The following is a 16,026-nucleotide window of genomic DNA, read 5'->3' as shown; positions in this document are numbered from 1 at the left end:
TTCCACACGTACTGTCCATTCTCTCAGCTCCACTGACCACACAGGAGCACTTGGTAGTTGTATGGTTAGACTGTTGCTCTGCATACTTTATTAGCCCCCTTTCACTCTGTTCCTCAATGCGCTGGATCATTCTCAGCGCTGCAGTGACACTGACGTGGTGGTGGTGTGTTAGTGTGTGTTGTGCTGGTGTAGAGTGGATCAGACACAGCAGTGCTGCTGGAGTTTTTAAACCCCTCAGTGTCTGGACTGAGAACAGTCCACCGACCAAAAACATCCAGCCGACAGCGTCCTGTGTCACTGATGAAGGGCTAGAGGACGAGCGACACACACTGTGCAGCGACAGATGAGCTACTGTCTCTGACTCTACATCTACAAGGTGGACCAACGAGGGAGCAGTGTCTCACACAGACACCGAGGGTTTAGAAACCCCAGCAGCTGGGGACAGGCTCTCAGACCAATCATAGAGATGCACCATCCAGTGTCTGTACAGTGTATACACACATAACTGACACTATGCGTCACCCTAAATGTCCGATGGGGACCATGTGTGAGATGGCACTTTCTAGTAGTTTAACATGCGACTTATAATCCTGTCCTGTGACAAACCCACATTATGAGACGTAAGGACACGCCCACTACAAGATCCGCTCACTACTGCCCATTTCCACTGCATTGTACGAGCTCTACTCGACTCTGCACGGTACTACTCGGTTCTACTCTCTTTGTCCCTGGTTGGTTTTTCACTATAAAGCCCCACAACAACAGCGACAGTAATGTGAAGCATTGATTACTCATTGTGAATTAGCATGTTGTTGTTTGGGACTGAACACAGCTCCGTCATCAGTTTAGACAGATCAGTAGAGTGTGTTCCTTCCTTGTTGCAGCGTCCAGCTCTCGCTGGATTCTTTCGTCGGCCACCGATCCAAGGAGCGTTTGAACCTCTTCAAAAGACCACGGGGTAATTTTAGGATTTGTGATCGCTGCTGTGGCTTGAAGATGTTACTAGCAGCTAGTTAGTGCTGGACGTCTGCATTTCGCCTTGTACAAAATCTCTGTGGCCAATCAGCACTCTGCAATGTTTACTTTTGTGCCGAGTCGAGCAGGGACCGTGCAGTGGAAAAACGTCATGTATTAAAAATACATTTTAAGAAGCACAGTGATTGATAAAGCAACAGTGAAGTGCTGAACAGATGTTGAGTGAAGATGTGAGGGTTTGTGAAAGACAGGAATGTCTTCAGTCTGCTACAAAAATCCCTACAGTTTGTGCTTCTGACCGTTCCTAGGTGCTGTCCCCAGTTGACCGCTGCGTAGTGGCTGATATCTGTTTCTCAGTGGAAGCTCGACTTCTAGGAATTGTCACCAGGCCAGATCCAGCGCTGAGGTGTCCTGGCTTGTATTTTTCCAGCCTGCTGGAGCGATGAACGCTATGTACAATGTACAAAGTACAGAGTGTTCACCACAGACTAGCCAGCCTCTTTTTTTAAGAGACCAGTAGGCGTGTCTGAAAATGAAACCGAGGAACTGCTTAGAACGGACAGGATGGATCCAAATGTGCACAAGAGTTACACGTGAGTAAGACGTAGCACAGTACACCAACGCAGCTCTTGCCAAGTGAAAGTAAGAAAGGACACTTCACTGGAAGGCAGATGTACTGTGTTGTACTCATATGGGAGCCATGTGCACATTTGGGTCAGGGTTTTTCAGTGCGAGTCTGGTTTGGCATCCTCAGAAAGACACACTGATCATCTTCATGAAGCATGAAATGGCAAAGTTCTGACTCAGAATTGGTCAGGATTTAACTCTGTGTTATTGGTGTCTTTTATTTTTTAGCCTTAAGGGTCTTTAAACAAGGCCTTACTCGCTCTCAAAACCACACAGAAGGACCGCAACGTTAAGACCCCCCGCCCAAGACCTCCGCATCCGTGTGTTTGGGACCTTTTTACCAACCTTGCATCCAGTCAGATCTCAGTGTTCTATGATTACACGGTGTACCGATGTCTGAATGGTTAGACTGGTTTAACTGTGAGAACAAGCAAATAGGCTCCGCCCATTCGCAGGGACTTGATGTTCCCAGTTACAGATGTTCCCGCCTCCTCAGAGACCAGCACTGAGGAGATACAAGGATTTGTGACGGCGATGCCAAGAAGGCAGTGTTCTTGTCTAAGCCCGGAGGGTTGTGTCCAAACTCGGAGCTAAAACACAATGGCAGACGTTATAATTACCCGACGAGTTTAGTTACATTCTGTACCAGACAAAAACCAAGGCCGTGCCCACTCTCAAAGACTGCTTCTTTATTTGAACCCCCTCCCCCCTTCTTCTGGCGAAATAGTGAAATGAAGTAAACGTCGAACAGACCTCAGAGCTAAAAATAAAGGATGTCTTTGAGGCCTTGAGTGTATGGAAGTCCTAAAAGGACATGGTTTGCCCTACATTTTTGTTCTCTCCCCACTCCATTTCATCAAGAAAACTAAGCAGAAACCCCATCATTAACAAAGCTATAACATCAAGGCTGTTTGGAGGAATACGTTTTGGACACCGTAGTTCCACAGGATGCATCCCACTGTGTCAGAGGTTTTCTTTTATGGCTCCATTTCTGTGTCCCGTGGAGGCCTCTCCGCCACTAATACAAGTCTAAAAGATGTGGCTGATGATTATTTGCTTGTTATAAAGCCACGGTTGGCTACAAAGCGGCACGTGGGCGGTTTCCGTGTCGTCCTTGGTCTCTTAAGACAAAACAACCGTTAATGTGACTTTAACATTCATAACGCAACATTCATTCATTTCCATGAGCTCATGGAACATAAAATGTCAATCGTGTCATCTGTTCCAACCTCCTACATGTGATTGATTATGTGACCTGCGAACGACCAGAGGACCCAGGAACCACTTTAGCATCGGCTTTAAAGGGTTAATGTCACCGCTGACCCATATATTACATGGATATTTCAGTCTTGATAGAGTTTAAACTCTGAAATAAATGTGATGAAATATGAGCGGGGCTCAGCAGGTCAGCTCAGGTAGGTCAGCCGTGACGTCACTGAGAATAGTACAATCCAATGATGTGGCAATCATTGATAGCACTATCACACTGATGGGGATCGTATAACCATTCGGTACACACTATCTCTGCATTGCCAAACCACCAGCGTGTGATATGGATGAATTATAAACCAGATGGAAAAATCACATCCTGCTGGTAGCCTCATTCTGACGCCCTCATACAGTAAAGGTCAGCTTTTTACCGTGTTCTTCAATGGTCAGGTAGTGGGTCATGGGTCATACTCAGAGCTGCAGTGACAGTGACTTGGTGGTGGTGGTGGTGTTGTGTTTTTTTTCTGGTACGAGTGGATCAGACACAGCAGTGCTGTTGAAGTTTTTAAAGCCCACAATGTCACTGCTAGATTGAGAGCAGTCCACAAACCAAAAAAATATATGAGGGGTTTAAAAAACTCCAGCATCACTGCTGTGTCTGATCCACTCGTTCAAGCAAAACACACTTGAACGAGTAGATCAGACACAGCAGTGATGCTGGAGTTTTTTTAAACCCCTTATATATATGTTTTTTGGTTGTTTTGTGTGAACGAGTAGATCAGACACAGCAGTGATACTGGAATTTTTTAAACCCCTCATATATATGTTTTTTTGGTGTTTTGCTTGAACGAGTGGATCAGACACAGCAAAGATACTGGAGTTTTTTTAAACCTCTCATATAAATGTTTTTGGTTGTTTTGTTTGAATGAGTAGATCAGACACAGCAGTGATACTGGAGTTTTTTTTAAACCTCTCATATAAATGTTTTTTGGTGTTTTGCTTGAACGAGTAGATCAGACACAGCAGTGATACTGAAGTTTTTTAAACCCCTCATATATATGTTTTTTGGTGTTTTGCTTGAACGAGTGGATCAGACACAGCAGTGATACTGGAGTTTTTTTAAACCTCTCATATAAATGTTTTTTGGTTGTTTTGTTTGAACGAGTAGATCAGACACAGCAGTGATACTGGAATTTTTTAAACCCCTCATATATATGTTTTTTTGGTGTTTTGCTTGAACGAGTGGATCAGACACAGCAAAGATACTGGAGTTTTTTTAAACCTCTCATATAAATGTTTTTGGTTGTTTTGTTTGAATGAGTAGATCAGACACAGCAGTGATACTGAAGTTTTTTAAACCTCTCATATATATGTTTTTTGGTGTTTTGCTTGAGCGAGTGGATCAGACACAGCAGTGATACTGGAGTTTTTTTTAAACCTCTCATATAAATGTTTTTTGGTGTTTTGCTTGAACGAGTAGATCAGACACAGCAGTGATACTGAAGTTTTTTAAACCCCTCATATATATGTTTTTTGGTGTTTTGCTTGAACGAGTGGATCAGACACAGCAGTGATACTGGAGTTTTTTTAAACCTCTCATATAAATGTTTTTTGGTTGTTTTGTTTGAATGAGTAGATCAGACACAGCAGTGATACTGAAGTTTTTTAAACTCCTCATATATATGTTTTTTGGTGTTTTGCTTGAACGAGTGGATCAGACAGCAGTGATACTGGAGTTTTTTTTAAACCTCTCATATAAATGTTTTTTGGTGTTTTGCTTGAACGAATAGATCAGACACAGCAGTGATGCTGGCGTTTTTTAAACCCCTTATATATATGTTTTTGGTTGTTTTGTTTGAATGAGTGGATCAGACACAGCAGTGATACTGGAATTTTTTAAACCCCTCATATATATGTTTTTTGGTGTTTTGTTTGAACGAGTAAATCAGACACAGCAGTGATACTGGAGTTTTTTAACCCCCTCATATATATGTATTTTGGTGTTTTGCTTGAACGAGTAGATCAGACACAGCAGTGATACTGGAATTTTTTAAACCCCTCATATATATGTTTTTTGGTGTTTTGCTTGAACGAGTGGATCAGACACAGCAGTGATACTGGAATTTTTTAAACCTCTCATATATATTTTTTTGGTGTTTTGCTTGAATGGGTGGATCAGACAGAGCAGTGATGCTGGAGTTTTTAAAGCCCACAATGTCACTGCTAGATTGAGAGCAGTCTACAAACCATAAAAAAATATGAGGGGTTTAAAAAACTTCAGCATCACTGCTGTGTCTGATCCACTCGTTCAAGCAAAACACACTTGAACGAGTAGATCAGACACAGCAGTGATGCTGGAGTTTTTTAAACCCCTTATATATATGATTTTTGGTTGTTTTGTTTGAACGAGTAGATCAGACATACTGGAATTTTTTAAACCCCTCATATATATGTTTTTTGGTGTTTTGCTTGAACGAGTGGATCAGACACAGCAGTGATGCTGAAGTTTTTTTAAACCCCTTATATATATGTTTTTTGGTGTTTTGTTTGAACGAGTGGATCAGACACAGCAAAGATACTGGAGTTTTTTTAAACCTCTCATATAAATGTTTTTTGGTTGTTTTGTTTGAATGAGTAGATCAGACACAGCAGTGATACTGAAGTTTTTTAAACCCCTCATATATATGTTTTTTGGTGTTTTGCTTGAACGAGTGGATCAGACACAGCAGTGATACTGGAGTTTTTTTTAAACCTCTCATATAAATGTTTTTTGGTGTTTTGCTTGAACGAGTAGATCAGACACAGCAGTGATACTGAAGTTTTTTAAACCCCTCATATATATGTTTTTTGGTGTTTTGCTTGAACGAGTGGATCAGACACAGCAGTGATACTGGAATTTTTTAAACCTCTCATATATATTTTTTTGGTGTTTTGCTTGAATGGGTGGATCAGACAGAGCAGTGATGCTGGAGTTTTTAAAGCCCACAATGTCACTGCTAGATTGAGAGAGGTCCACAAACCAAAAAAAATATGAGGGGTTTAAAAAACTTCAGCATCACTGCTGTGACTGATCCACTCGTTCAAGCAAAACACACTTGAACGAGTAGATCAGACACAGCAGTGATGCTGGAGTTTTTTAAACCCCTTATATAAATGATTTTTGGTTGTTTTGTTTGAACGAGTAGATCAGACACAGCAGTGATACTGGAATTTTTTAAACCCCTCATATATATGTTTTTTGGTGTTTTGCTTGAACGAGTGGATCAGACACAGCAGTGATACTGGAGTTTTTTAAACCTCTCATATAAATGTTTTTTGGTTGTTTTGTTTGAATGAGTAGATCAGACACAGCAGTGATACTGAAGTTTTTTAAACCCCTCATATATGTTTTTTGGTGTTTTGCTTGAACGAGTAGATCAGACACAGCAGTGATACTGGAGTTTTTTAAACCCCTCATATATATGTTTTTTGGTGTTTTGCTTGAACGAGTAGATCAGACACAGCAGTGATACTGGAGTCTTTTAAACCCCTTATATATGTTTTTTGGATGTTTTGTTTGAATGAGTAGATCAGACACAGCAGTGATACTGAAGTTTTTTAAACCCCTCATATATATGTTTTTTGGTGTTTTGTTTGAACGAGTAGATCAGACACAGCAGTGATACTGGAGTTTTTTAAACCTCTCATATATATGTTTTTTGGTGTTTTGCTTGAACGAGTGGATCAGACACAGCAGTGATACTGGAGTTTTTTAAACCCCTCATATATATGTTTTTTGGTGTTTTGTTTGAACGAGTAGATCAGACACAGCAGTGATACTGGAGTTTTTTAAACCTCTCATATATATGTTTTTTGGTGTTTTGCTTGAACGAGTAGATCAGACACAGCAGTGATACTGGAGTTTTTTAAACCTCTCATATATATGTTTTTTGGTGTTTTGCTTGAACGAGTGGATCAGACACAGCAGTGATACTGGAGTTTTTTAAACCTCTCATATATATGTTTTTTGGTGTTTTGCTTGAACGAGTGGATCAGACACAGTCAGTGTCACTGCAGCACTGAGAACGACCCTTCACCCAAATCAGACCCGCTCTGTTAGGAGTCCTGTGGTGCTCCTGAGTGTAGAAGGAACAGGGTTAAATGGGGATAAGAATGAATGCAGAGAAATTTTTGCTTTTGCTAAATTTTAAGTCTCTTTCACTGTAGTAGAATGAGATACTTTTTCACAGCAGAGACTTCAATGCGTTTCCTTTCAGTGTCACGTCTCTGTATTAATCTGTTATAACCCGAATGATCAGACTTTATTAGATTTTATAGCTTTTACGTTCACTAAATAGTGCATGCGTTAGCAGAAGGATGTGTGTGTGTGTGTGTGTGTGTTTGAGTGGGCGAGTGTGTAAAAGTGTGTCACTGGGTTACAGTGAGCAGGGCTCTTTGTGGAAGGAGGAGTGGCGACTTTTCAGCAAAGAACATTCAGTACCCAACAGCACGCACGCACACACGCACACTCTCTCTCACACACTCGAAGCTTTAAACACCGGGATCGGATTCAGACTGTGTTCCTCAGTTCTGCACGATTTGTGCACCGCTTTTTTGTATTTTCTTCTTTTTCTTGGCATTTTCCTCCCAACTTTAGGAACTTGAGAGCACTTCCGAGTCTTTCGAAGAGAAATGGTGCTCTGTGTTTACTGCAGTGAGACAGACTTGCTTTAAACCAGACTTTATTCAGCAGAAACAGCGAGAACCTGAAGCTGAGACACTGCTTTCTGCCTTAAAACCGATTACTGACTGAAGACTGGAGATGGCAGCAACTAAACCAGGTAAAAACCGTTTTTTTTAATAATACACGAATATATTATACATTTCTAACTCTAATTAAGGGAGGTTTACCTCAGTAAATGCCTTAAAATACACGTTATTCCTCTGTAAAGCCGTTATTTATCGATTTTCAGACGCAGCTGTTTTCATTTTCTATGTAGGTTAGCAGTAGCTATCTGTTTGTGTGCCCGCGAACTGGTTTTGCCGTCGCTTTGAGGACCGACCCAAGGTTTGCAGTCGAATGTGAGCATTTTATGCTGCTGTTTTATGCACAAACGTATTTCAGAAAACAGCAAAACGATTATTCTTCGGTGGCCGGAGTTAAGTGTGCGTCTGAATGGAGCTTTAAGTGCGGTATTGTCGATGTACACTAAAGGACAGACCCCACAAGTGGCGGAAAACCAGTGAGGGCGTGTGTCTGTGTGTACGTTTTGCTCTCGCTCACATGGACCGGCGGCTAGAGCCATGTGCCCGTGTGTACTCTGCTCGGCTCCTGATTGGTCGAGCCGCGTCTATGACGCGCTCATTTCATAATTCCGTGCGGCGGCGCTGCGGCACCACGTGAGGAGCGTGACCTAGATACACACTCACCGCACGGGGGGGCGGAGGTATTTAAACACACACACACACACACACACGCGCACACACATTCATAGCGATACTGTAATGTGTGTGTTATACAATATATATTTATGCAGCATGGATTATTAATCGTATGACATTTTTATATTAGAATCTACGTGTTCTAAAATATTATTTAAAAAATATTCTTATTTAATTAATTTATTTGTTTGCTTATGGTCTGTAAGCATTTTTTTGAGGGGTCACTGAACGCAAGGCAGGGACACACTCTGGACAGGGCTTTACATATTTTACACAGTCACTCACACACACACACACATCCGTGGACAGTCTCACACAAAAATAAATAAATAAATAAATAAATAAAATAAACAGTGGACAGTGTCTCACAGCCATGTTCCAACACGTGAGTTTGGACTGTGAGAGGAAGCCAAGCCCCCGAAGGAAACCCTGTCGGTGTTAAATAAAAGGAGAAACTGGGCTCAGTCCCGAGGGGGACGCTGTGAAGTGCCCTATTTCCGAGCGCAGACTTGTCAGGGCAGTTTTTTTTTGTTTGGTGTTGAGATGAGTAAGCGTGTTTTAGCTGCTGTGTGAATACGGACGGAGGAATTCTGGGAATGGTTGGAGAATCCATAGGAAACGACGCTGATGAACTCCGTGAACCCACTGCTCCTGTTTGGCCTGTCTTCCATGCAACTCAGGGCCCACCCTCTGAAATAAGATTACGCAACAGTGTTATCCGGTCTGTGAATGGGAAGTCGTAAACAGAGCGATGGAATCTGAAAGCTTCCGAACTTCATGAATTCCCGAATTGTCCACTTCTCTGGAAGACCGGGTCTGTTTATTAGAAACGGCTGTGCTTTGGAACCGGCGAAGCACAGGGTGAATCACTTTCCCCGGCTCTGTTTACGTTGACCAGATACAAACTGTTCCCAACACAACTGGGTCAAGAGCCCGTGAACTCCGGCTAGCGCAGTGGAAAAAAAACATGTAGCAGATTATTTACAGTTTTTAAAACTCCTAATTCATAATTTGGAACTATTTTTTTTTACTCCACGTCTTTTTAAAAAAACAGTGCGGTGTCAGTCAAGTTCAACACACTTGGAGGAGAACACTAGGACCACCCAGTTCTGTCAGTTCCACAAACTCACCCTGTCACTCACCCTGATTTCACTACTGACCTCTATTCTCCTGTTTCTCCAGCGGGGGTGATCACCTACATCTGCTCCTCAGGCTCCGCCCCCAGCCCCGAGCCTTGTTTGAGTGACAGCTCCAGCAGCACCTCCCCCTCATCGTCTCCGCCCCCTCCGGCTGACCGCAAGGTGGATCTGAGTGGCCTCAGCGTCCCGAAACAACCTCGACTGTCCGGCCAGGAACGGAGCTCTCCGTCCACCGCCAAGAGCGGCATCACCAGTACGTCCCTGTCTCCTTTACATCTTTATATCAGTGACCACTTACTCAGTCTGGGTTTAAACATCACACACATTTTTGTACCGTATAATTAATTCATTCATTCATTCATTTAGTCTTTATCTGTTTAAGTAAATTATCATTTTTCATACTACACCTCTGTAATGTTCGCCTCTGGTGCTACGCCGTCTCTGGCCACTAGAGGGTGGCGTCACGACTTCCCCAGAGCCAATCAGGCTCAACGACCCCCACCTGGGGGGGCTTTATAAGCCCAAAGAGGACGCTCCTCTGTGTTGGGTCTTTGTCTCAGCTTGGGTTGTAAGAACCAGCTGGTAAACGGTAGAAGGCTGAGACTTCTCGCACTCCCCCTCGTCTTTTTCTCTCCTCAAGCTCTAGAGTCTATTCACTGTCCTGTAGCAGCCCTCCCTCTCTCTGTGGCTAGCTTTGTTGTCCGTCTGTCACTTTAAGGCCGGTGTGTACAGGCTTTGCTGTAGGTTGATTTGTATGGTGCTCGTCTGTAAGGGTTTTGAATCCTGGGTTCTGCCCTTGACCACTAGCCTGTGGCTGCTAACCCAGCAAACGCCTACAGTACAAACCAGCCGGCCCCTGCTGGGTGACCCGATTAATAACTGACTAGAGTGGAGGAATGTTTCAATATTGAATTATAAATAAACGTTACAATAAAACGCTTTAAAACGTTATTACGCCTAACATTTAAGAGCAGTCCAGCCATGGGGGTTAATGGAGGAGACCATGCTTTTACATTTATTCCCCATACAACAATTTAAACTGACATTTACACGTACTTTTATAATAAAACAACGTGTGTTGTTGTTTAAGAGAATGCTTCGTAGGTCAAAACGCCCTTTTAACCCACGCCCTGCTCTGGACAAGGGTCAGGGCTGATTCCCAGAAAGTGAGAAGTACAAAGTAAACATCTTCCAACAGCAAACAACTCGTTCCAGACAGAAGCCGTGAACATGAGTGAGTCCAGGCAAAAGTAAATCAACCCAGAGCATACGTTAGCCAATCAGAGGAGAGCCCAGCGAGGAAAACAAAAGCACAGTGTTTCCTGTTATTAACTGAGCGAGAGAGGGGGGTGGAAAAACACATTTCTGATGAAACCCGTTCCCTCCTTGTGTTTCTCAGAGCTGAATGGAATGGTGCTGCTGTGTAAAGTGTGCGGAGACGTGGCCTCGGGCTACCATTACGGCGTCCACGCCTGTGAAGGGTGCAAGGTGAGAACAGAACTACTACTTCTTCTCTTGGGTTTACTTTAAGGGTCTTTGCCTGCTGGATGTGGATCCAGGGCTCTGTCTTTTGTTCCTGCCAAAGAGTCAAGTTTCAAGAGGCACTTGTCAAACTCTAATCACTTCAGTCGAAAGGCTTTGTGTAACTCGAGCTTCTGCGCTGCTCCTGGGAAGCTCTGGTCCTGGTCGTAGCTGTTCTCTCACTGCCCTTTAGGTCTGTTAAAGTGCGTTTGGTAAATGTGCCTTTTGGCCTCGTCTTTTCCAGGGATTTTTCCGAAGGAGCATCCAGCAGAACATCCAGTACAAGAAGTGCATGAAGACGGAGAGCTGCACCATCGTCCGGATAAACCGCAACCGCTGCCAGCAGTGCCGCTTTAAGAAGTGCTTATCAGTGGGGATGTCCAGAGATGGTGAGTTTTACAGTCAGATAGACAACGTTTCCCAGCCAAAATATTCATTATAATGGTGCTTTTCCAGAGCGTGGTGTCAACTCGGTTTGACTCTTAACTTTTCTGCTCTTAAAGTAAATCTGGTCCTGGTCCTGGAAGCGGGTTCTTTGCTTAGTCCCTGCGCTCTCGTGGTTCCCGTTCACGTTGGGACTAACCAGTGACGTGTAAAATTTGCAGAGCGCTGATTGTACAGAGAGAATTGTCAGTCATGACGAAATGCAGACATCCAGCACTAACTCTCCATCTGTAAAATCTCCAGCTGCAGCAGAGATCACGTTTGTTTTTAGCCGACTCACGACGGCAGCTCGTAAAATTACACACTGGTTCAAACGCTCCTTGGATCGGTGGCCGACGAAAGAATCCAGCGAGAGCTGGTGGCTGCAACAAGGAAGAAACACACTCTACTGATCTGTCTGAACTGATGACGGAGCTGTGTTCAGTCCCAAACAACAACAACAACACGCCAATACACCATGAGTAAACACAGCTTAACGTTACTGCCGCCGTTTTTGTGGTTTCCAAAACCTCCTGTTCCCAGAGACAGGGTTTTGCGATGTCATCGTCTATATTTGCAGAGCACTTGTGCTAGTGAAAAGGTGACCAAGGACTGAAAAGCATGTAGAGCTGTGCCAAGTAGAGAAGTGTAGGTACCACGCAATGGAAAAGTGTCATAGGTTTGAGGACTTATTTCAAATATCTCAAATTATTTGTTAAAGTCAACAGTCATATTGGTTATCGCAGTGCTCTGTAGGAATCGTAGGAGGCGCTATACCTCTTCGTAATCTTATATGAACAATTCTTGGTTTTCTTGCAGCCGTGAGGTTTGGACGCATCCCGAAGCGAGAGAAGCAGCGGATGTTGCTGGAGATGCAGAACGCCATGAACAACATGATGAACAGCAGCGGGCAGCTGAACCACATGCTCCGCGAGACCAGCTCCTCCTCCTTCTCGTCCTCAGCCTCGTCCTTGTCCTCCTCCCCGCCCTCGTCCCCACAGTGCCCCCAGGACTCGGAGGCGGCGGTCTCCATGGAGACGTCGATGAGCTCTGCTTCGTCCTGCTCGTCCGACAGCGGCGAGGAGGATGCCGTTAGCGCCGGGACACCGGGGGGCGCCCTCACTGAGAGACTGAGCCAAAACACGGGGGGTGCAGAGAGGCAGTGGAGCAGTCTCAGCTTCAGCAGCGTCCCACAAGCTCCGTCCGAAAACGATGAGCCAATCAGCAGCAGGCACTACACTCAGTCACAGTGCAACAGCGCCCCCAGGTGTGGACGGACCGATAACGCTGCTTACTGCCACTACAACACGCATAACATGAACAAACTTTCAGGACGAGGAGGAAATCGAGGACACCTGGTGAGTGTGGATATGTGCTCAGGGTTTAACACTGATAATAATAATAATAATAATAAAGGCTAACATTAGCACTGCAAATACTATTAATATTACAGTACTGCTACTAGGAGTGTCTTATTTAATATAGCACCACCCACTAACTCGTGATTTAACCCTTTAATTCATGGCTATTTCTGCATTTGAGTGAATATGGACACGGACTGTCGTTCAGAGTTATGACCCACTCTAATTCCCTTTGCTCCAGGTGTGTCCCATGAACTCGTCCCCTGTCGTGGACCCCTCTAAGCCCAGTCACGAGATCTGGGAGGAGTTCTCTCTGAGCTTCACGCCCGCTGTGCGAGAAGTGGTGGAGTTCGCTCGGCAGATTCCTGGCTTCCAGGAGCTTTCCCAGCACGACCAGGTCTGCCTCCTGAAGGCGGGAACCTTCGAGGTAAGCGTTGTGTCTTAGGAGTCTTGTGCACGTCCAATCGTTTATGGCTACTTTCAGATTCACCAGGACACCCTGGACCTGCGCATGGGCTTTATTTGCCGTACTTAATGCCCTTGTCCTCATCTGTCTCCCTCTCCTCCCCATGTCCAGGTGCTGATGGTGCGTTTCGCCTCTCTGTTCGACGTGAAGGAGCGGACGGTGATGTTCCTGAGTGGACGGCGCTACAGCGTGGAGACATTGCGCTCCATGGGGGCGGGAGAGTTGCTCAGCTCCATGTTCGACTTCAACGAGAAGCTCATGGCTCTGCAGCTCAGCCCCGAGGAGATCAGGCTCTTCACGGCGGTGGTGCTGGTGTCCGCAGGTGAGAACATGACCCCTCGCTCCTTGGCTGCTCCTATTTCGGAACATGATTTTTAGATTTTAAACGCGTGTTTTTCTGTTATTGCCTCCTCCAGACCGGACCGGTATCGAGGACATGAGCTCCGTGGAGGCTCTGCAGGAGAACCTGATCAGAGCCTTGAGGAACCTCATCATGAGGAACCACTCCAACGAGGTGGCAGTCTTCACCAAGCTGCTCCTCAAGCTCCCAGAACTGCGTTCCCTCAACAACATGCACTCAGAGGAACTCCTGGCCTTCAAGGTCCATCCTTAAAAGAAAAAGAAAAACGGGAAGTACCACCATTTCCCCTCCTTCAACTTCAACTCTTGGACCAAACCTGGGCTGTACAGCTGCGTCTTGAATGTACTGACCGAGCTTTTTAAAGGGGTTCAGAAGCACCACAAAGTGGAAGAACCCCACTGTTTGTTTTATATGATTAGAGTTTTTATTACTATTATTATTGTTGTTGTTTAAAATGCTTTAGGAACCGAGTGTTGGAAAGATGCTGTATTTTTGAGTGTATATAAATATATATATATAATATAAGGTATGTTTGGAACATTGCACTTATTTGGGTTTGTGTTATGGCCAACGTAGAGATGTGTCGCTGTTTTAAGAAAAAAAAAAAAGACACTGAATGCTACAGAGCTGGCATAGAACCACTGCTGTTATCTTAAAACAATCTAAAAGTATATTGAAGACGCTGTTCTTGCGCTCGCTTTTATGCACTAACCCTTCCACCCACGAGGAATAGACGAGAGTAGTGTTTTGAAAATGTGCAATAGGTGCTAATGCATGGTTGTGTGTATTAGACGTGGTGTCTTGTCCAGAATAGTTCCCATTCCTTCGCTCCTTCGTTTGGAAAAACGAGTCCTCCAGCCGCCCCACCTTCTGTTTGCCTGTATTGGGTTTTTAGGAACCATCTTATTGATGAATGTACGGCGGCTAGCGGAGACACTCGACTTGCTTATACTTAGCATTTGGGATGCACTGCTTTTTGCACATGGCTTCGGGAACAGGACGGAGGCGACAAGCACAAAATCCCAAGGTTTGAAGATTAAGAGCTAAACCTTTTTGTATCTCCTTTTATTGTTTGAAAATGCGAGCTGCGGTTTACACAGTGTTCAAATTTCAGTGTGTGTATGGGGTTGGGGGGTATTCCACAAAGAAGGATTTCTCTACTCTCGGAAGCCGAGGAATCTTCCTTTTGAACCATTCTCCATTTTGAGCTTATGTCATTTGACTACATAGAGATATCCTTCTTTCTGAAATACTCCTCAGGAAAAACGTATCAGTAGAAATGATCCAATTTACCTTAACTTCCATTTAACTTCCATTAAAGCAGCACTAGGTAGTATTTCTACCTTAAAACTGCAGCTTCAGAATCATTGTGAGGTTCCACGAAGCTGTAACAGAGAGAACAGAGCCTCTGTCGTTGCTATTCCAGGCTCAGCACTGCAGAAACAGCACTATGTATCTTTTGGAAGAGGGTAGAAAACCACACCTCTGCCCCTCCCCCTTGATTTCAGGACAGTGAATTAAACTGTGACTCAAAGGGGAGCTCAGCAGCAACAATCCCAGATCTTACCTATTGTTGCTTTAAAATTTGAGCATTAGTCTCCTTCTCCTAAACATAGACCGTTTCAGAGATATGAGGTTTTGTTGACGGCAGATTTTACATATCTTTTAAAGTCTATGCAGACCTCCTCACACCTACGCGGTATGATACGGACCTACGCACACTGGTCTGTTGACTCCAGGTGATTGGAAGAGCGTGGATTCAGTACTGGGCGTCCGTCTTCCATCAACGAAAATGGCAGTCGCGGATGCATGTCTTGTACCGAACAGGAACATGCTTTTATTCAAACTCTCAAACGCTGCCGGAAGCATAGGAAGTTCCTACGGACACTGGCCTTACGGGGACACACCGAGGACATGTTTTTTTTTATTATTATTATTATTGTTTTTGTTCAAATGTCTGGACATTGAGAAAGAGGTGGGGTTTGATGGGCCTGGCCCCGCCCCTTTCTTTTCTCTTCATCACTATGCATAAGGAAGCAGCTCGACAACATGGGATTAACCTTCCAGACTTAAGACCATAGCAATGTTACAGATGTTATGTCATACTCCTTGTTTGTCCACATCTGGTCTGCTGTGTACATCAGTTTGAGATAAATCTATATCTATGAATAAATATCTATGAGTCCATCGCTGCGTCGTGTGTCTTCATTAGATGTGGATGTGTTTAGACGTGATTAACTGGATCTGGTGCAGTGCTGCGTATACGGTATGGCCAAAAGTTTGAGGCCACGGTTATATACGCAGGCTCTGTTGTTGAGAGGTGGTCTAAATGGGCTGCTCCAAGCCTGAACAGCACTTTCTCCTCCCTCAATATCCATGGATGAATTGCCCTTGAGCAAGACGCCAAACCTGCAGTTCATTCAGGTTGTTTTTGGAAGCTACTTGTCACTCCTGTTTTTTTTTCTTTTCCACTTCCACTAAATTCAGAGTCTCATTTCTCCCAGTGTGATAAATAAAACAACT

General features: G+C 44.2%; 1 protein-coding gene across 1 annotated transcript; it reads left to right on the top strand.

Moving 5' to 3' along the window:
- The first annotated feature begins 7,207 nt into the window (after nucleotides 1-7,207).
- Nucleotides 7,208-15,685, top strand: nr1d2a (nuclear receptor subfamily 1, group D, member 2a). The gene is made up of 8 exons (XM_066644398.1): nucleotides 7,208-7,631; nucleotides 9,415-9,624; nucleotides 10,771-10,859; nucleotides 11,137-11,281; nucleotides 12,135-12,673; nucleotides 12,918-13,103; nucleotides 13,254-13,464; nucleotides 13,559-15,685. The coding sequence occupies exons 1-8, from the start codon at nucleotides 7,613-7,615 to the stop codon at nucleotides 13,753-13,755; spliced, it is 1,596 nt and encodes a 531-aa protein (XP_066500495.1). The 5' UTR covers nucleotides 7,208-7,612; the 3' UTR covers nucleotides 13,756-15,685.
- Nucleotides 15,686-16,026: the final 341 nt, after the last annotated feature.

Source organism: Hoplias malabaricus, chromosome 1 (genome assembly GCF_029633855.1).
Source record: "Hoplias malabaricus isolate fHopMal1 chromosome 1, fHopMal1.hap1, whole genome shotgun sequence".
Taxonomy (NCBI): Eukaryota; Metazoa; Chordata; class Actinopteri; order Characiformes; family Erythrinidae; genus Hoplias; species Hoplias malabaricus.
This window is presented reverse-complemented; position numbering and strand designations above follow the sequence as displayed.

Coding starts and splice junctions, on each gene's coding strand:
- nr1d2a (XM_066644398.1), top strand. Junction 10,860..11,136: donor ACGCCTGTGAAGGGTGCAAG/GTGAGAACAGAA, acceptor CGTCTTTTCCAG/GGATTTTTCCGAAGGAGCAT. Junction 11,282..12,134: donor AGTGGGGATGTCCAGAGATG/GTGAGTTTTACA, acceptor GTTTTCTTGCAG/CCGTGAGGTTTGGACGCATC.